This window comes from Mus musculus, chromosome 10 (genome assembly GCF_000001635.26).
Source record: "Mus musculus strain C57BL/6J chromosome 10, GRCm38.p6 C57BL/6J".
Classification (NCBI taxonomy): Eukaryota; Metazoa; Chordata; class Mammalia; order Rodentia; family Muridae; genus Mus; species Mus musculus.
The window spans coordinates 62,629,177-62,651,010 of record NC_000076.6 but is presented as its reverse complement, the minus strand read 5'-3'; the positions used below and the strand labels follow the sequence as shown (position 1 = coordinate 62,651,010).

At 38.8% G+C, this 21,834-nt stretch overlaps 1 protein-coding gene across 9 annotated transcripts in view; it reads left to right on the top strand.

The window, feature by feature from the left end:
• The window catches only part of Ddx50 (DExD box helicase 50), a 42,973-nt gene that overhangs the window by 7,754 nt on the left and 13,385 nt on the right, over positions 1–21,834 (top strand). For 2 of the 9 annotated variants that reach the window (NM_001358819.1, XM_030245409.1), the window contains exons 2-9: positions 3,368–3,477; positions 3,810–4,097; positions 7,639–7,714; positions 8,057–8,235; positions 10,149–10,266; positions 10,379–10,564; positions 11,005–11,150; positions 16,885–17,034. In NM_001358819.1, coding sequence (NP_001345748.1) covers positions 3,918–4,097; positions 7,639–7,714; positions 8,057–8,235; positions 10,149–10,266; positions 10,379–10,564; positions 11,005–11,150; positions 16,885–17,034 — 1,035 coding nt within the window. In that variant the 5' untranslated portion in view covers positions 3,368–3,477; positions 3,810–3,917. Of the gene's footprint in view, positions 1–2; positions 452–1,257; positions 1,393–2,531; positions 3,027–3,367; positions 3,478–3,809; positions 4,098–7,638; positions 7,715–8,056; positions 8,236–10,148; positions 10,267–10,378; positions 10,565–11,004; positions 11,151–16,884; positions 17,035–21,834 lie in introns of those variants that run through there. The other 7 variants (NM_053183.3, XM_006514345.4, XM_030245408.1 and 4 more) reach the window with 6 other exon arrangements.

The following is a 21,834-nucleotide window of genomic DNA, read 5'->3' as shown; positions in this document are numbered from 1 at the left end:
GGCCGCGCCTCCCTCGGGCTGCGCTGGCCTGGGCGGGGAGGGGAGCTGTCTAGGAAGGGGAAAGACCTGTCAGGACCGGGGGCGAGTTTCCGAGGGACAGCTTCCCCTTCGCCGAGCTCAGCCCTCCGAGGTCCCAGGGACCATTCCCCATCGCCGCACTCCCGGACCTGGAGGAGAACGGCCCGGCTTCCGTGGTACTTCAGCCCCACGTCGGCCTCTGCGCCCGGATCTCTCCCGAGAGATGGGCAGACTTGAGCTCCCATCGCCGTGGAATCTGCTCGTGTTCCCTTTCTTAGGCGGCGAGTCCCTTCATTTGGTTTTCCGGGGCCTTCGAAGAGTTGAGACAGAGATGATGATGGCTTTGCCTATGTGTTGCCTCCCGGTCGCGGTGTCGTGTCTGCAGCAGTCTCGGGAAAAGCTATCCTAGGGGGTTACAATCCTCCATGATTGGGTAATAGAGGCTTAAGGAACAGTGTCAAAGCCAGGCTTGCCAGGGGTTGGCTGTGATGGAGTTCGTGGGGGTTGTATTACGAATAGCCCTTACTGTCAGTATTTTCAATCCACTGTGGTTTTTATTGAGGCTAATCGTGCCAGACTCTTAGCTGAGGACCGAGGAGATAAAACTAATTAAGTATGCAGAATAGTCCCTGCCCACCAGGAGCCTGTAGAGGTTCTATCCCCACCTCCGTCCAAGACATTAAGAAAGAAAGAAAGAAAGAAAGAAAGAAAGAAAGAAAGAAAGAACCCGAAAAATAGAGGATCTTATGGTGTTAAGAAAAAATGCAGAGGTAAAATTTTTACTGGAGACATTTGACCTGGAGAAAGAAAGCTGAATGAGGATGAAAATGACTGTGGGAAAGATGACACTTGATAAAATATTTACTCTGTAGAGTGCTAGAGATGAGGAAACACCCCCTAGGACCTACCACGAAGGTAAATTTTAAATTCTAGCCACCCTTTTATGTCACCTTCCCAGTGGGCATTGAAGTGAGGCCACCACTATGCCCGACAAATGCCCAGCGTTGAGCTCTATTCCCAACTCTCGTTTTTCTGTTTTTGTAGAACGTACTAAATTTGGAATTTACATTTGAGAGTTCCATTTTTCAGTGCTGGGGTTTAAATTCGACCATGGCTCAAGGTTTATTTTTTTTATACCATTTTAAGCGTGTGACTTGATGTCATTATAATAGAATTGTGCTGTCACGACCACCGTGATCTCTAGAACCTTTTCATCTTCCCAAGCCAAAGCTCTTTGCCCCTTTGAATTTTACTACTGTAGGCTTCTAGGGTAGACTATAAATGTAACCTCAAGCCGTTATTTTAGTTTTATATTTAATTTAGTTTGTCTTGAATAACCTTGCATACCTAAATCCTGCTTCTGACATGGTCTAGGTAATGTTTCTTTCTAACCATACTTGTATAGTATGAGATAAAAACATTACCTCATTTGCCTTCGAAGGCTTGTTCTACTGTTATCTTGTGATTGGCAGTTTTATGTGCTCCTTGTAAAGTTAGCTTATATATATATATATATATATATATATATATATATATATATATATATATATATATATATAAAATCTTGAAATAGTTTCCAAAGATTCTTGAGGAAAGTTATTATATCTTTGTGCATCCTTACATTTCACTATGTTTTTATATATTGGTAGCTTTCATATTGTAAATTCTCCAGAAATAATATACTTATTGATTGCCCTTCATGAAAAAGAAGTAGACATTTGGAAATGGAATGGAATACCAAATAGCAGAAATAGAATATTAGGCTAAGTCTGGCATTCAATGAAAATAATTCTAGTTTGGATATATTGAGATAGGGAATTTGTGTTCTTAGAAAAGGAATGAAAGTAGCCAAGAGAGTCTGGAAGTGTGTGTTGACACAGACTTGAGCTTCCACGGAAGGGTAAGGAGAAGGAAACACTAAAGAAGGTTGAGAGCTAAGAGATAAGGAGATGAACAGAGCTCAGCAAACAGGAGGCTGTTGGGCTTGAGCTCCAGAGGGAGTAATGTTAGTACTTAGCACTCTAGGATGTTACAGGGTTTGGACATAGACGTGTTACACTGACATGCTTGCTCTATCTTCTCCCTAAAGTGCAGGGCCCTGAAGCAATCCAAACTGCATGCCTGACTGTGAGCTTGTTTTTCTATAGGACTTACTACTTTAGAGAGCTGTGGGCTGGCGCAGTTAAGATCAAATGATGTAGAACATTTTAAAAGGCATTTTTACATATTACTCAGCTTTTTCAACTATTTATGAATGAAAATTTATGCTAAAGCACTTCAAAAATTATATTAGCATTGTGAAAGTTTGGTGCTTGTAGTTTTTAGTGAAATGAAGTACTGCTATACAATTTACTAGATTCCACTGAGGTAAATGAGTTATTTATTTCACTAAGTGATTCTAAAGGACCAAGTTTTCAAATAATTTCTTGTGGTCAATAAATAAATAAAAAAAAGAACTTGCCTTCAGTTTGGTATTTTAAAAACTAAAAAAAAAAAAATATCTTTTTAGTGTGTATGGGTTTTATGCCTGTGTGTATGTCTGTGTACTATGTGTAGACCTGTCCTGAGGCCACAGAAAGCTGTCCTATCCCCTGGAGCTACCATGTGGGTGCTGGGTTTGAACCTGAGTATTTTGGAAGAGGAGCCAGTGCTCTTAACCACTGGGCCATCTTTACAGTCTTAGTTTTGCATTTTAAAATTGAAGTTACAAAAGAGTGCCTTGGTGTTTGACTTTTTATTGTTCTGTTAAACCAGTCTTAGTTTTCAGTGTTATAGTCCTTCATGGAAGTGTAACAGTTGGTTTATATAAATGACATTTGATTTTCTTTATCAGTTGTTCTCAAGGAGAGCTGCATCTACTAACTAGTACATGCCTGTAACCCATGCACTTGGAGGTGGAGGCAGGCAGGTCAGGTGTTCCAGGTCACTCTGTGCTACACGAGCCCGTCTCGAAACAGAACAAATAATTGAAGGAGGACACGTGCTGTGAGAAGAACATAGACTTTGAGGTCAGACAGGGCTGCATTCCATCCCTTCCACTTCCACCTGCAGAAGAGCCTTTAGGACCAGTTCTCTTTCTGCATCTTAAAGTGGCAAAGATTACAGGTTCACCATCCCTTATCCAAAATCATTGGAGCTAGATGGTTTTAAAATTCTCATAAGCTGGAAATGGTTAGAAGGGTTGGGGACCTGCAGCTTTATTGTTAAATATGGATGGTAATACTAAATGGGATAAATACAGACAGTAAGTTGCTTGACATTCGTTGTAGTTAAATTTTGCCATCAAGTGAATTCAGATCAGATAAGGTTCTGTCTCCATATAAGTTACAAAAACACTTTCGGTTTTCAGAGCTTTATGGATTTCGGAATTTCGGATAAGGGATTATGGACCTGTACTTCCCTGATAGGGTTGTTATGAAGATTAAAACAAGATAAGACGAAAACATTACACAATAATGGGTAGGTACTCAATACATTTTTTTTCCCTTTTGGAGATGTTAGAAGTTTTTATTTGTATTTTAATTTATAATTTCGAGGCTTTGTTCTTTTCCTGAGGAAGAACTATTTAACTGTCCTAAAACTCTTAGGATGGGATTAGAGATGTTCTATAGACTGAATCTTAAAACAGAAGCAGGTAAGATGCAGACTTCATCATTACTAACCAGCCTGGATTTCTTGCAGGTAGAGTGTTGAGTATAATTGTAGGTTGAGCTTAGCTGGTTGGGGAGTTATATTTGAGCGTCTTTGGGATCTTAGAAGGAGAGCTTGTCACTGTTTCTTTTTGTCTACAGAGTGATAGAAGGAAGTCAAGGCACCATTCTGAATCAGAGGAGAGAACAGAAACAAGAGAAAATGGTGTTACAGATGACCTGGATGCTCCCAAGCCCAAAAAAGCTAAAATGAGAGAAAAGCTAAATGGAGACACCAAAGAAGGACTTAGATTTTCAGATGAATTCTCCCCATCTCATAAGTCAAGAAGAAAAGACCTGCCAAATGGAGATGTGGATGAGTATGAGAAAAGGTCAAAGCGAGTGTCATCCTCAGAAAACTCTCACAAGTCAAGCGATAAAGCAGAGGAGGTACACAGCAGACTATTGCATGTGTTCTCTTTGAAATGTAGGCCCGCTTGACCTGTGAGGTTCATTAGGATTGATTCTGTGCTGTTCTCTGCTTCGTGGCAAGTGTTGCTATTTGAACCATAGAACCAGTATGGCTGAAACCCCAGCCTTTGGCTCTTGTTTCTCTCATTGTGCTGTCCTTAAAGTAAACATTTATTTTGTGTAGAGGTCAGAATATAGCTTGTGGGAGTCATTTTTCCTTCTGCTGTGTAGGTCCCAGGAATCAAACTCATGTTAAGTTTGGCAGCAGCTATCTTTCACTGAACCAACTTGCTGCTACCCCACCTCTTTATCTTTCTTGGGGTAGAATTTCACTGGATATTAAATTTTGGGAAGTATAGTAGACTCTACTTCAAGACCTACTTTTGATTATTCATTTGTTTGAGATGGGGGTCTCATAGTAGCCCAGACTTGTCTCAGGCTTGCCAGGTAGCTGAGGGTCTTTACCCTCCTAATGCTGACTTCCAAGTGCTGAGATTGCAGGTTCCTATCACCATGGTGAGTTTTTATTTTTTATTTTTGTTTTTGTTTTATTTCTGGAGATAGTGCCACCATGCCCAGTTGTGCTGGGTTTATATCTGCTGTATCTTTTAGAATAGTTACTTTCTTAAGTATATGAGTATTTTGTTTGCATGCATTGTGTACATTTTTGATGCCTACTGAGGCCAGTAGGAGGGTGTAAGAACTCCTGGAACTGGAGTTACAAATGGTTCTTATAGGCTCAAAGAAAGGATTCACCTGCCTCTGCCTCCTGGTGCCAAACCTGGCTAGCTCCTTATTTGTTTTTTTCTTTTTTGATATTTATTTATTTATTTATTTATTTATATGCTGGGAATTCAACTTATGCTTCCTGAGTGCTAGTATTAAAGACATGTACTATTGTTATTGTGCCTGGATTCTTTCCTTGATAAAAACATATACTCTTCAAATCTGATAATAGCTAGTAATTTAAGCCCTCATTAGGGATCAGACCTGGGATAGTCAGTGAGATCCATGGATGATTGTAGGCAGAGACTCTATGTATTGATACTTGTAAATTTATTTGCCAAGATGCACAAATGTTAGTTGAGTTTAGTAAGGGCCTACAAATCTGTTTGCTAGTAGAATGTATAGGTTTTTTGAAATTTGCTGAAGGCAGTGTAATATAATAACTGTTGGCTGTTGTTATTATTAGTGTGTGTGTGTGTGTGTGTGAGAGAGAGAGAGAGAGAGAGAGAGAAAGATTGAGAGAGAGAGAGAGAGAGAGAGATTGAGAGAGAACAAACTCGAGCGTGAGAGCATGCCACATGGGTGTGGGTGTCCAGGGAAGCCAGAAGAGGGTCTTGGATCCTTTGGAGCAATACCTGTAGTTACAGGTATTGGTGAGTACCTAACATGGGAACTTCAAATTAAACTCAGGTCCTCTGCCAGAGCAGAATTTGTTCTTAAATGCTGAGCTGTATTTCAAGCCTTAGTTATTTCGTTCTGATATATTAGATTTCAGGATTTTTTTGTTGTTGTTAAAGATTTATTTATTTATTTATTTATTACATGTAAGTACACTGGAGCTGACTTCAGACACTCCAGAAGAGGGAGTCAGATCTCATTACGGGTGGTTGTGAGCCACCATGTGGTTGCTGGGATTTGAACTCGAGACCTTCGGAAGAGCAGTCGGGTGCTCTTACCCGCTGCGCCATCTCACTAGCCCAGATTTCAGGAATTTTGCTTTTAGTAATTTATGCTAAGACTATGATTATGCTGTATACAAAGCTATATAAATTAAGTATAATATTGATCATTGCAAAAAGTCTAAATAGCCTAAAGTCTAATAATGAGAAGTTAGATAAATATGCTGTCTATGCAGTAGAACACAGCTATTCTGAGAGTGTATAAGAATGTTAGAAAGTGTATTTCACTAAACGAAATTATGAAACAATTTATGTAATATTTTTCCAATTTTTAAAAAGACGTTTTTAAAAATTTAAACATTTTAATTTTTAGGGACAGGGTTTCTCAGTGGCACAGTCCTGGCACTCATTTTTCAAACTGGATTAGCCTCAAACTCACAGAGATCCACCTGCCTCTGCCTCCCAAGTGCTGAGATTAAAGGTGTGCGCCGCTATGGTTGTCAGAAGACTTACTTTTAAAGATTTTCATGTGTGTGTGTCTTGCCTACCTGTATGTATGTATGTATGAATGTATGCCTTGTGCCTGAGGAGTCCAGAAGAGGGTCTTGGTTTATTACTTAGAGCATACTTTATTAGTTTCTATTGTCACAATCATGTAGATGGTATTTTTTTGTTGTAGTTATTTTCAGATTGAAACTTGAGGACAATTTTATTTTAGGAGCTTACGTATTTAAATTTAGCTTAGTCCATTACCCCTGTACAAATGGAGAATAGCTAAAGGTTCCAGAAATTCACATTATAGCCAGGTGTGGCAACATATGCCTTGAAACTCAGCACTAGAGAGGCAGAGGCAGATGGATCTCTGAGTTTGAAGCCAGCCTGGCCCTCTAGTGAGTTCCACACCAGCCAGGACTATGTAGAGAAATCCTGTCTCAAAGAACAACAACAAGACAGAATTAAAATTATACATACCATGTGTCTATGTATGTATATGTGTATGTGTGTGTGTATATGTAAACATATACACACACATATATATAGGCCAGTAATAGTATGTTATGTATCAATGTAGAAATAGCTTTTCCTGGTTCTGCAAAATCATCTGAATAAGATTGTAGAGACATCTAGCATATTCTGTCAAAAAATCAAAAAAGAAAAAAAAAAATAGCTTGCCAGGAGTGGTGATGTAATCCCAGCAACTAGGAGGCAGAAGAAGGTGAATCCTGAGTTTGAGGTCTGCCTGGTGTACAGAGTGAGTTCCAGGACAGCCAAGACTACACAGTGAAATCTTGTGGGGTTTGGGCGAGTTTGGGAGAGTAGAAAAATGGCTTTGTAGTTAGAGTACATGCTGCTTCTAGAGGACCCAGGTTTAGTTTTCAGCACACACACTGATACTCAAATTCTGTAAGTCTAGGGGACCTGATGCTCTTTCTGGCCACAAAGACACTAAAGGATGAATTTCTATTTTGAAGATATTTTATGGGACTGGGCATGGTAGTGTATGTCTTTAATTTTAACACTTGGAAGGCAGAGACAAGTGATCTCTAGAGTTTGAGGCCACCCTGGCAAATTCCAGAACAGCTAGGGCTACATAGCGATTGTGTGTGTGTGTGTGTGTGTGTGTGTGTGTGTGTGTGTGTGTGTGTATACATGAAAAAAATAAGTAAGTTTGCTACTTATATTTGCTACTACTATATTTAGTCATGTACAGATGTGATCACAGTACTCCAGAGGTGGAGGCAATCAGAATTAAGGACCATCCTTTGCTGCATAGCATATTTGAGAGTAGCCCAAGCTATGTGAGACACTATCTGAGAAGCCTCCTCTTTGCCCCTCAAAATGATTAAAAGGTAATGGAAACTCTATTATTTAGAATTTTGGTTTCATTTTGACAGACTCTAACACGTGAACAAAAGGAAGGAGCCTTCTCTAATTTCTCCATTTCTGAGGAGACCATAAAGCTTCTGAAAGGTACTGAGTTTCGTGTCTTGAAAATCTGCTGCTGACTTTATACAACTTTGATGCCTTTTCTGACAAAAAGGAGAATATAAAGATAAATATCACCCTCTTTTTAATTGCAGTTATTTCTACATCATTCTTTTCTTTATTCTGACTTGTTTTAACTAAAAGAGTTACATGTGTTTGTCAAATTAGACAATTTCACTCTAATTCTTGCTTGGGGTAGGAATAACTGTAAATGTTACTAAGTAGTGTGGCCATAGGCAGTCATGGAGGAATAAGGATTGTCATTTTCAAATGAATTTATTTTTTCCTAATGCTAGTCACAAATTTTAATGAAATCTCATTTTACAGGTCGAGGGGTAACATATCTCTTTCCTATTCAAGTTAAAACCTTTGGTCCTGTATATGAAGGAAAAGATTTAATTGCTCAAGCCCGGACAGGAACAGGAAAGACATTCTCTTTTGCCATACCCTTGATTGAAAGGCTCCAAAGAAATCAAGAAACAATTAAAAAAAGCCGCTCACCAAAGGTAACGGTTATTAAGGGAGTAAAAGCTCTTAACATTAATGGAAAGGGATAGGAACAATAGTAGTCTTTGGGTTTGGTTTTTTTTGTTTGTTTGTTTTTGTTTTTTGTTTTTTTTCTTGGTGCTGGGATCAAACCCAGGGCCTTGTGCATGCTAAGCTCATGCTCTCCCACTGAGCTGGACCCTGGACCCTGAAAGAATAACACTAGACTCAAAGTCAGGTATATCCCGCCCCTTATGGAGTCAGTGCCCCTTTTTCATAAAGTTAAATTTTGATTCCTAAAGTAAGAGATTGTTTTTCAGATAGGGAAATTTTAATCAATCAAAGTCAAAGATTAGATAATGAGCACAAATTTAATATCTCTGGATGTTTAGATGTTTTCCATAACTTTGTATTATAAAGTCAGTTTACCTTATAGGTATATTTAGTATACTTAGTGACTTTTCTCTTCATCCTTGACCTTTCCTTTTAAATAATGAATTTTCTAATAAGGTATTCCCCTTGCAATTCAGTAAATATTTAGTATTATTTCACGGGTTGACTTTTTATGAAGATTATTATATCAGTGATATACTGTTATTTGGTACTAGAAATATGTCTTAACTTACAAATAGTAAAAATCAACTATTAGTTGAGGGAATTAGTAAAATTCTAGTCTAAAATTTGACATTTTTAGAACCTGTGTGCACTTTTAAGGTTTGTAACAGTGAAGAAGAAAAGTCATCATATTGATTGGAACAGGTATGTTTGTGCTTTTAAATATTCCTAATGTTACACTATAAAAGCAGATTTACATGTATATGAGTAGAATGATGACATAATGACTTAGGATCAACTATCTCTTATGTTGGCTGTATTGGTTTACAGGATAAATCATTTTTCTTTGTTGAAATTTCCAGGTAATGCAGTAGTAATCTTTACACAGTTGCAAGTAATGCAGATAGGAAATAGTTGCCCCTGCCTTAGTCTGTCGGAAGCTGCTTCTGAGATAATAGCCATTGATCAGTTCCAGCTATTGGTTCTTGGGCAAGGCTTACAACCTCACTGTGACTCAAGTTCCCTGTCTGTGATGAAATTGGGATACTAGTGTAACCTCATCTGTGTTTCATGACAAAATTCACTAATTCACTGATCAAATTACTACTTCATATAGAGCAAAAGCACTCAGTGTATGAACCATCTTTACCTTGACAAATATGTTTTGAGTATTTGTTCTGTACCAGCTACTTCTTAAAGTCCAAAGAATACAGTGACTCGCCTCTCAGAAACTTATGTATTCATTGACTCTACATTTGAGTAGAGGAGCTAGACAGCAGATAATGTACATTGTTTGTCTCTCTGTCTGTAGATACATAACTATTTTAGGGGAGTAATATAAATATGAAGGGGAGGAATAGAGAGAGAGGCTTGGGAACCTCATTAACTGCTCTTTTATTTATTTTTTGTTTGTTTGTTTCTTGTTTGTTTCATGAGATAGGGTCTCATGTAGCCCAGGCAGGCCCTGAGGTCACTATATAATTGAAGACAATCCTTTTACCTCTACCTCCCAAATGCTAAAAATGTAAGGGTACATTACCATGCATACTAAGCAAACACTTTGCCAACTGAACTATCCCCAACCCAGGAAAGTGACTTTTGAAGTCTGATAAAATACGTTAATCTAATGAAATATAAGCCGTTCTTATTTATATTTGTTTTCTCTGCCCCCACTCCCTAGGGCTAGGGATGAAACCCAGTTTATGCATGCTAGGTGAATGTTTTGTCATTAACAGTACACCCAGCTCTGTCGTTAAGTGCTTAGGAAATTAATGTTGAGATTCTTACTCTAAATGCATCTTTACAGAAATGTCCTTTCGGGGAGTTTACATCAGTCTTTAGAAAAGGTGTATTTTTCTTTTTTAAACTTCTTGCTCAGGTACTCGTTTTGGCTCCAACAAGGGAATTGGCAAATCAAGTAGCCAAAGATTTCAAAGATATAACTAGAAAACTCAGTGTGGCGTGTTTTTATGGTGGAACATCATATCAAAGCCAGAGTGAGTAAATATAGACAAATCCAAGGCTGGATTGGCTAATCCTCAATCTAAAGAAATAGTATAAAGGCATACATTTGTTTTTAACATAGTTTTGGTGTTTCTTTCCTTGCAGTTAATCAAATTCGGAATGGTATTGACATCCTTGTTGGGACCCCAGGGCGTATCAAAGACCATCTGCAAAGTGGCCGTTTGGATCTTTCAAAGCTACGCCATGTTGTGCTTGATGAAGTAGATCAAATGTTAGATTTAGGTTTTGCTGAACAAGTCGAAGATATTATTCATGAATCTTACAAAACTGGTACGTCCTAGTTGAAAGGAATATATAGCAAAAAAAAATTAGTTTTTTTTTTATAAAAGCTTGAGAATTCATTTCATAATTTTTATTACCTTGTCTCCTGGTATTCTAACAAAATTAAAGTTATTTGGTATTCTTTAAAAAAGAAAGTCCAAAGCGTACTCTGAATCTTCTTTTGATTATTCTGTAATCTTCCATGTAGATTTACTAAATCATCCATTTCTTGGGTTACTGTTCTTTCTTAAGTTCTTACTTTTCTTCCTAGTTCAGTTTTATTTTGTTTCATTTGAAAGTTTAATAGTTGCATTGATGTTTGTATGTTAAAAATTTGCCCCAAGTTTATAATTTTTCTTTTTTTTTTTTTAACCTTGGGGTGATTTTTAAAAGCTAGCCTACATCATGGGACATTAAGAAAACATTTGAATTCTTTTTGTTTGTTTAAGATTCGGAAGACAATCCTCAGACCTTACTTTTTTCTGCAACTTGCCCACAGTGGGTATACAAAGTTGCAAAAAAATACATGAAATCCAGATACGAACAGGTTGACCTTGTTGGAAAAATGACTCAAAAAGCTGCAACCACTGTGGAAGTAAGTAGCTTTGTCAGCATGTAGATTTTAGCTTTTTAGTTGGTGTTTACTTTTGATGAAGCTAAATTCAAGTTTGAGGTACCTCTTCAAGCCTTACCTCTTTTCCTGCCCTTAGAAAGATACATAAGGAGCGCTGCGGACCATACCTTAATGTTAGAGCACTTGGTTAGCATTTATGAGGCTATAAGTTAAATTCCCAACTCTCAAAGGGGAAAAAAAAAAGGATTTTGAAACCGAGGAACAGCTAGAATAAATAGGAGTGTCATGAGTGTGTGAACAAGGGAAGCCGAGTGTAAAAGCCACTGTTCAGACCAGCCAGGAGTGTTTGTTGTTTCAGGGGCCAGGAGTGCCGGTCCATGCGCAGGAGACGGGGCTAGGGGATCTCATTAAGTTGAAGTCAGCAAAGGCTACACAGTGAGGTACAAGTTAGCCTGAATTACGGTGTGACAGTCTGAAGAGTTGTCTCAAAAGCAGTAATACATCCAAAATGGGAGAGAAGAACAGAATGCAACAGAAGGCAGTTCTTACTAATGGGGAAAGTATTTATTACTGGGACCTGTGAGATGGCTCAGTGGGTAAAGGGGTGATGACCTGAGTCAAGACCTATATAGCGAAAAGACAGAACTGACTTTTGTAAATTGTCCTGACTCACACATACATTGTGGTATGCAGACGCACATGCATGCTCACGATAAGAATAATTAAAACAAATCTTTAAGTAGTATTGAGATAGTTAGCTAAAATGTAGCAGGAGAAGAAAAGAAGAAAGTAGGACATACTGGAGGATGGGTGTGGGCTTTCCTGAGAGTTGCCAGAGACTTTTCTAAACATAGATAATGTGATGTCATGAGATGAAAATTGAGAATGTTTATAATAAGAAAAAATTAGAGGTGCTATGTGCAGTATTTGTGACTGTAAGGTATATACTGCATATATATCACTTTGTCCATTTGCTAGGCAAAACAGGTGGCTAGAATAATAGATAACCCAGAGTGCAGTACAGTAATTGATTTAAATGATAAAAATCAAGTCAGATGGGTTCTGTTCTAGCACCACAAATGATTGAAAATTACAGAATGCTACACATAGAATCCTGCTATTTTTTTTTAAAAAAGTAATTCTTAGCACCTCAAAATATCAAAAACATGCAATGTTAAATGAATTTATTTGGTATATAAAGTGTAAGTTCAAAAAAATGAATACCAATATGATTATTTCTTGAAAAGGGGACATTGTAATGCTAGATAGTCAGTGGAAGGTTTGTGTAGTTTGTAATTTTAGTGGTTTTACAATAAGAAGGTAAAATGTACCAGTGAAGAACAATTTAAGACATTTGCAGACATTCAGAGATTGAATGGCTTAACAGATAAACACTATTTTCTAGGCTTTAACCATTTTTGTCCCCCTTGTATTTTTCATTCCTGCATTTCAAGTATTACCAACTGTACTGGCTAGTTTTGTGTCAACTTGACACAGCTGGAGTTATCATAGAGAAAGAAGCTTCAGTTGAGGAAATGCCTCCATGAGATCCAACTGTAAGGCATTTTCTCAATTAGTGATCAAGGGGGAAAGGCCCCTTGTGGGTGGGACCATCTCTGGGCTGGTAGTCTTGGGTTCTATAAGAGAGCAGGCTGAGCAAGCCAGGGGAAGCAAGCCAGTAAAGAACATCCCTCCATGGCCTCTGCATCAGCTCCTGCTTCCTGACCTGCTTGAGTTCCAGTCCTGACTTCCTTGGTGATGAACAGAAGTATGGAAGTGTAAGCCGAATAAACCCTTTCCTCCCCAACTTGTTTCTTGGTCATGATGTTTGTGCAGGAATAGAAACCCTGACTAAGACAAATTGGTACCAGCAGAGTGGGGTATTCCTGTGACAACCTGACCATGTTTTGGGGAGGACTGTGGAAGGACTTTGGAACTTTGGGCTTGATGATCCATCTGTTTTTAAGAGCTCTGTTGGATGTTGTGTAGGAGCTTGGAAGATAACGTTGAGAACAGTGCAGAAGATGGAGGCCTGGCTTGTGAAATTTCAGAGGGAAAAATTAAAGACTCTTTTCAGGGCCATTCCTGTTTTGATTGTGAAGATTCTGTAGTTCTGGTTAGCTGGGGCTGAAGAATCAGCTGTGATTAACAAGATACCAGAACTACTAAAGCAAAAACTTTGCATTACTGGGACTATTGATGCTGGTTAGCTGGAGCTAAGAAATTAGCGGTGATTAAGAAGAGACCAGCATCATTGAGGTGACATCTTCTGGGAAGTGTTTTCTGAGAGCACAGTGGCTGTGTTCCAGATAAAGCCAAAGTTGTACATTGTGCTGTGGCTGGACTTGGTAATATGTAAGGGTCACCCAGGTGGTACTGGTTTTGAAGGCATGAAGGGGTCACGCAAAGCAGCTGAGGCTCGGCACTGTGAGAGGCCATGGTGAAGGTGCAGCCTCAGTTGCAATTGAAGGCCCAGGACTGAAGGGGTCATGCAGTGTTTTGGAGATGCCAGTACCATGAGATGACCACCAAGAGCAGCAGCAGCAGTGGAGTACAGGCATCTGGAGCCTAGAGGATGACGCATGTGCTACAAAGGGCATGGCTGGCAAAGTGACCCAAGCCCTTGGAGGAGCCCAGAAGATCGTGAGTTGGATCCCAGACATTGGACGGTTGGAGATTGACTTTTGCTTTTGATTGTGACTGTGCCCTGATGTTTTCCCTCCTGAAGGAAGAAACTGTTTTAGTGGAGCCCACAGTTAAGAGACTTTTAATTGTAAAAAAGACTTTGGATTTTAAAAGAGATGGATATTTTAAAGAGATTGAAATTTTAAGAATATGTAAAGACTGTGGGACTTTTAAAGTTATTTAGATCTTGGGGATGAATAAGATTGTAAGGGTTGAGGCTTACTAGTGATGTTTTTGTGTGTCAAGTTGACAAGGGGTCAATTGTCACCAACCATCTTTCCATTATCATGTATCTAGGACTGACTTCAGACTCATTTGTTAGCAGAACGTGACCTTTAACTTCTGATCCTGCTGTCTTTATCTCCCAAGTTTTGGGATTATAGGCCAGTGCTGCTACCCTAGGTGTCTATGGCACTGGGTATTGAACCCAGGGAGGGCTTCGTGCACACTAGATAAGCACCCTGAGTCGTCCCCGTCCCCGTCCCCCCCACACACATTTTGAGATTACAGGCATGCTTGCAACACTGAGATTGACCTTTTATTTGTATGAGGTTTTGCCTGCATCTGTGGCATTAAATCTTCTAGACATGGAGATAGATGGTTGTTTGGGTGCTGGGAACTAAACCAAGGGTCTTCTGGTAGAACAAAATGCTTTTTTAACTACTGAGATATCTCCCCAGCCCTGCTTTGTTTTTGGGAAAGTATCTCACCTGTAGGTGGAACTACAGGTCTGGTCTGGATTTGAATCTGGTTGTCTGTGTCTGCCTCAGTAGTGCTGGTTTTGAAGGTGTGCACCACCACATCCAGCTGTTTGTTATTGGTTTGTTTTTTTCAAGACTGTTTCTCTGTGTAGCCCTGGCTGTCCTGGAACTTGGTCTGTAGACCAGGTAAAGGTGTGTGCCACCGCTGCCTAGGCCCCAGCTGTTTGTTTTTAGGTCAGTGTCTCAGTGTGTAGGCCAGGCTAGTCCATGTCTTGTCATCCTACCCTACTTGTTGGTTTTGAACTGCTGGTGTGCTTTCCTGTCTGCTTCCCCTTCCCACTTTGTACTTTTTTGTACAAAAACAACAACAACAAAAATTGTGATTTATAGTAAAATCTTAAGTGTGTCCCTGCCATGTTACTTCACATGTTGGTTAAATTGTGGGTTTGGTCTGATTTAGGTTGTCTTTTTTCTTTCCTTTTCTTTTTCTTTTCTTTTCTTTTCTTTTCTTTTTCTTTCTTTCTTTTTTTTTTTTTTTTTTTTGAGGTAGAAGAAGAACAAGATTTTGTTTATAGGTGGTACAAACATATCTTAGTCTTTGTCCTTTTTAATTTGCTTGTAGGTAGTCTATAATTGCCATATCATATTTTTTAAAGAATATATATAATATATATTCTCTATATATATATCTGTACTAAGCCTGGCTTGGTGGTGTATGCTTTTAATTCGATTATTGGTGATGGGAAGCAGGTGGGGGATGGGGTGGGGAGGGGCATAGGCAGACAGATCTGAGTAGCCAGTTCCAGGTCATTCTGGGCTACTTAGTAAGACAACAAAAACAGGGAGAGAGGACTGGAGAGATAACTCAGAGTTCTCTTGTACTGTATGCACTTTGTATACAGACAGACAAAACATCCACATGCATAAAATAAAAATAGGTAAATCTTACAAATAATAAAATTTATATAGATAGATATAGATATCTACATGGGATAGGACCAGTGAGCTGATCCAGTGGGTAACGGTGCTTGCAGCCAACCTAATGATGACCTGGATTTGATTCCTGGCACCTGCACGGTAGAAAGAGAACTGACTTCCACAAGTTGTCTCTCTTGTTCTCTCCATATACACTGAGGTTTGTGCTCATGTGCAAACGTATACACAAAATCAATGAAAGATAAGCTGAATGACAAAAGAATGCAGCTTAACCTTACCCTACTTTTTTTTAAAAAATATTTATTTATTACATGTAAGTACACTGTAGCTGTCTTGAGATACTCCAGAAGAAGGAGTCAGATTTCATTACAGATGGTTGTGAGCTACCATGTGGTTGCTGGGACTTGAACTCAGTACCTTTGGAAGAGCAGTCAGTGTTCTTAACCGCTGAGCCATCTCTCCAGCCCCTTTCCCTACTTTTTATTGTGTGAAATTTGTAAGCATTCAGACAGGTTGAAAGAATTTTATAGTGAATATACTTCCATGTAGATGTATCCAGCATGTAGATCCTATTAATACTTTACTTACATTTTTATATTTTTTTTGTTTTGAAACAGGGACTTGGAACTTATATGTAGCTAAAGATGGCCTTGAACTGATCTTTCTGCACCCACTTGAATTACGCCCCCCTTATCTTCTTTTAAGGTTGAACCCTGGCATGAGCTCAACAATCTCACTCTCTTAAATGCCCAGACAGCAGATAGGGAGGTTGGACTGCATCTGGCTTAATGCTATAGTTATTTTATTACATATATGTCTATCTTGGCTTTTACTTTATTTTATTTCTTGTTTTTGGTGATGAGATTAACTCCAGGGCCTGGTCGTATGTATAATTCAGTATCATTTAGTATTGTATTTCGGATCCATAACCACACTTCTGTCTTCCTTATCCCAGAAGGCAGCTCTGGAACTTAGTGAATCGGTCCCCATTCTGTCCTTCCCTAGTCTACCCTGGCAACAGCGAATCTTCCTCTGTGGATATATCTGTTATGGATAGTTCATATAATTGCAGTTACATACAATATGATACTTTGTGTCTGACTTTTTCTTACATAAATTCAAGTAATACATATTTTCATTTTCTCCAGCCACTAGGGATTGGCCCCAGAGCTTACGCATGTTAGTGAAATGGTCTATCATTCATTTACATCCCTAACCCTTCTGTCTGTTTAGGACTGGGTTTCACTCTTAGACTAGGCTAGCCTTGAGATTATTGGCCAGCTATGTGTCACTGGTTCCGGGTTTGCAGTGTTAGGGATCTAACCCAGAACTAAATTTATGCCAGGCACACACTATGCCAGCTAAGCTTGTATCCTCAGTTTCTTTAAAAGATAATTTTTGATAAAATAGATATTTTGCCTTTTCTTTTGAAGCATTTGGCTATCCAGTGCCATTGGTCTCAGAGACCAGCAGTTATTGGAGATGTCCTTCAGGTCTACAGTGGGTCTGAAGGGAGAGCTATTATCTTCTGTGAAACTAAGAAGAATGTTACTGAAATGGCCATGAATCCACACATAAAGCAGGTAAGCTTTCTTTATGCTTTTCCTAGATAATAGAGACGTACGTATCTCTAGACAAAAATGCACATTACTCTTTATAGACCAAAATTGATAGTCTCTTCAAAATAGAATAATTCAGAGAGGCATTGTAGCAAACTTTTTCTCATATATTAAGTCATAATAGGTATTTTTGTTTATTTGTTTTTTCCCTTCTGCTAACAATCAAACCAGGGCTTTCTGCATGCTAGGCAAGAAGTATACCACTGAGCCAGCCCCAAGAAATTTAATGTCATAATATGGGACTGAAGAGATCCCTCCACCCTTAAAAGAATAAACCACTCTTCCAGAGGACTCAAGTTCAACTCCCTCCCAACACCCAAATAAGTAACTCCAGTTCCAGGGGAATCCTCTTTGGGCACCTGTACTGCTCATTTTTACAAGCCAAACACAGACATGCACATACACATAATTGAAAGTAAAATAAATCTTTAAAGTAATCACAATAAAATTTTATGTTTTTGAAGTTTATACTATGATGTTAGGAGGGAATTCTGTTAAGTTTTCATTAGCAAAATATTAAGATGCTATTTTTGTATGTATGTGCATATAAGCATGTATGCACAGACCCACAGAGGCCGGAGGAGGAGGACATGAAGTATCCTGCTCTATCATTTCCTGCCTCAGTCACTTGAGGCAGGTGTCTTAACTGCTAAGCCAGTTAGTGGCATTCCCTCAGTGATCCCTGTCACTTGTCCTTACCATACTCCCCTAACACTTGTGTTACAGGATGAGCACCTGGTTTTTCACATTGGCTCTGGGGATTTGAACTTAATTCTCAGGCTGACGCAGTGAGCCATCCCTTTTACAAGACATTTAAAATATGATCCAGAAAATATGAAAGTTGACAATCAATTTTAGTTGGTAAGAATCAGTAAAATTTAAGCTTGTATTATAAGAGTGAATTATAAGGTGAGTGTGGTTAACTTGCCAAATCTCTGAATTAAAGGCCATCGAATTGAATTCTGATCTCCACAGGAATGCCATGGCCTGTACATTCCCTTATACATAGAATAAGTGAATAACTATTAAAAATGATTGAGAAAACAAAAAATCAAGCAATCAACAAACACACAGAAGTGGTGTTGCCTAAATATTTTTTTTATACACTCACAAATTAAACTCCCAAGTAGTTATTCTATATACCAACTAAAAGTAATTTCTGACTTAGTAATGACTAGAAAATTTCCCTAACATTTTGGAGGACATATACAAGATATGATACTTTTTTATGAGATAAGAAACAACTACAGGAAGTAGTAATTTGTTTCATGTAACCAGTGCTTTTGATGGAACAAAAAATAAGAAATCCCAACCTGTCCATATTTAACATACTTTTCATAAGCATATAGTTTTTTTCTATATTAGTAATTTACTGATCAAGAGCCAATATATGTATAGATGGAAATAATTACTGAGTCTCATCTTCTGAACAAGAATGGACAGTTTTGTTGGTTTTTGTTTGTTTGTTTGTTTGGTTGGTTGGTTTTTGGTTTTTCGAGACAGGGTTTCTCTGTATAGCCCTGGCTGTCCTGGAACTCACTCTGTAGACCAGGCTGGCCTCGAACTCAGAAATCCACCTGGCTCTGCCTCCCTAGTGCTGGGATTAAAGGCATGCGCCAACACTGGCCCGGCTTCAGTTTTGTTTTTTAAAAAGCAATTTTAAATTGAGGATATTTCACATTTGCCTCTTTGTCAGGACCAAGTCTGTCTTTTCTGATTCTAGAACATAAATACCATTTTCCTCTGCTCTCCAGCATGAACTCTTAGCACCTACAAAGCTGCTTGGTTATCAGCATCATCTCTTCAGTTTTCTGTAACCAGTCACTGTCAGATAAGGATTTTGTTTTGTTGGGGCTGGAGAGATACTTTAGTGGTTACGGTCATTTGCTGATTCAGCAGAGGACATGAGCTTTGTTCCGAACACTCATAGTGGGCCACAACTGTCTAACTCCAGTATCAGGTAATCTGACCCCCTGGCTTCCAAAGGCATCCGGCATGCGCTTGGAGTACATACGTACATGCAGGCACTTAGATGTACACATAAAACAAGCACTTTTTTAAAAAGATGTGTGAATGAGTAAGCCAGGCATGGTGGAACATTTGGGAGGCAGAGATAGGCAGATCTCTGAGTTTGATGCCAGCCTGGTCTACAGAGTGAGTTCCAGAACAGCCAGGCCTACACAGAGAAACTCTTGGAAAAACAAACAGATAAATAAGGTAGTCGTATGTACACCATGCTGGCCTTAGGCTCTGGAGTGTTTGGATTTAAGCTCTGTACTACCACACTGGCTCCAGGGTCTTCCTCCTCAATGTAAATTTGTCCATGATACTGTTCTCCTTACACTCAGTTGGTTGTTTCCTGTTGTTCCAGGACCACGTTCTTTTGTTTGTTTGTTTTTTGAGTCAGGGTTTTTTGGGGGGCGGTATTTTGGTTTTTCAGGACGATGTTCTTTAATTCTATTCTATCTCAAATCTCTTAACTATATATTTTGTAGTTTATAACCCAGGTAGCATTTATGTATAAGATTTTTCGCCCAAACTTCTTAGTCAAGTTTCTTCTTTTATGTCAGTCGATTTCTTAACAGCTGTCTATATCTCCATTTCCAGGGACTCTGACACCCTTTTCTGGCCACTGGGCACTGCATGTGCCATCCCTGCATGCAAAATACCTGTGTGTATGTGTGTGTGTACACAAACTTAGGAAAAGTATTTCTGGCACAGGTGTCAGTATAGCATAAGTAGGTTTAGCCTAGTAAAAATTGCAGAAAATACAGAGTTGGAGAGATGGCTTAGTAGTTAAGAGCACACTGACTGTTCTTTCAGAAGACCTGGTTTCTAGTCTTTTTTTGTTTGTTTGTTTGTTTTTGGTTTTTCGAGACAGGGTTTCTCTGTATAGCCCTGGCTGTCCTGGAACTCACTTTGTAGACCAGGCTGGCCTCGAACTCAGAAATCCACCTGGCTCTGCCTCCCAAGTGCTGGGATTAAAGGCATGCGCCACCACTGCCCGGCTCCTGGTTTCTATTCTTATTCATGTAGCAGTTCACACCCATCTATAACTCTAGTTTGAGGGAATCTGTTGCCTTCTTGAACACCATTTATGCATGTGGTACCCATACATGTGTGCAAATAACCATGAACATTAAAACAAACGTCAAAAGTTATACAAAAGCAGATTTTTGACATAATATTGACCTATTAGATTAACAAGGATTATGATTTAAAATATACTGGCATTGTTGGTTAGAGTATGATGAAATAAATGCAGAACATTAAAAGGTTAAGTGGGTACAATAATTTTTTTGTAATAGTTTAGCAATAGTAATTAAAATGCAAGGGGCTGGAAATGTGGTTTTACAGTTAAGAGTACTGGCTAAAGGACCCAGGCCCTATTCTCCTCACTTACGGTAGCTAAGAACTGTTGTAACTCCAGTAATGGGGATCTAAAGGCCCCTCCCCCTTCTGGCCTCCATAGACACTATACACATTCTGTTCACAGACATACATATAGGCAAAACACCCATACATTTAAACATGAATCTAAAATTCTTCTTGTTCTGGATATTGAATCCAAGAGCTTAGCCATACTTGTTAATACTCTTTCAAGTATGGATTACTCGTTCAAATACTCATTATTTTTAACCCAGAAATTCAATTTCTAGGTAAGTATCCTCCTGAAATACATATAAATGGCCAAAGAATTTAAGTAAAAGGTTTCACATTGTAACATTGTTTGTGTGAAAGTGTGTGTATAACACAGATGTTTATCGGTAAGATACTGATAAAATAAGTTTTTGCATCTATATGAAAAAAGTGCTTGCAGTTTAAAAAATTCAATGGTACTCTACTTACAGATAGCAAAAATAGCTTATATTAAATTTATAAATTAGATTACAAAACAACATGTGTAGGATGCCACTTTTATAGGCACAAATTTGTAGCCTATACAAGTTAATGAATTATGTGACAGAGGGTATGTATGTATTTGCTTTTTTTTTTTTCCTGGAGATACGGTTTCTCTGTGTAGCCCTTGATGTCCTGGAACTCACTCCCTAGAACAGGCTGGGCTCAAACTCAGAGATTCCCCTGCCTCTGTCTCCTTAGTTCTTGGAAAGGCATGCATTACCACCACCTGGCTGTATTTTGTTTTTATTAAAAGATTCATGTTTATTTTGTGGGTATGAGTGTTTTGCATATAGGCATGTATGTGTAGCACATGCATGCAGTAACAACAGAAGCCAGAAGTGAGCATAGATATCACAGAGTTTCAGTTATGAGCCACTGTGTAGGGCCTGGGCACTGATTCGGGTCTTCTGCATTAAGAGCAGGTGCTTCTAACTACTGAGGCATCTCTCCTATCTGTCTCTGTGTGTGTGTGTGTGTGTGTGTGTGTGTGTGTGTGTGTGTGTGTGTGTGTGTGTGTTGTGTCTGAGAGACAATGAATGAATGAATGAATGAGTAAATAAATATTCGGTATCTGTACCAGGATGAGTTATAGGACAACTGTGGATGTCAGTGCTTTCCTCCTTGTTTGACAGCATCCCTTGTTGACTAGATTAGCAGACTAGTGAGCTTTTGCCATCCATAGAGATCTGCCTGCCTTGGCCTCAGCATGTTGGGATTAAAAGCGTTTACCAGAACCTTGGCCTCCTATATTTATTTTTAAAAGAACAAAGATGTCCCAACCACTTATGACAGCAAACCTATAATCCCAGTTTTGAGAAGGTAGAAGTAGGAATGTAGCAAATTGAATACCAGCCTGGGCTC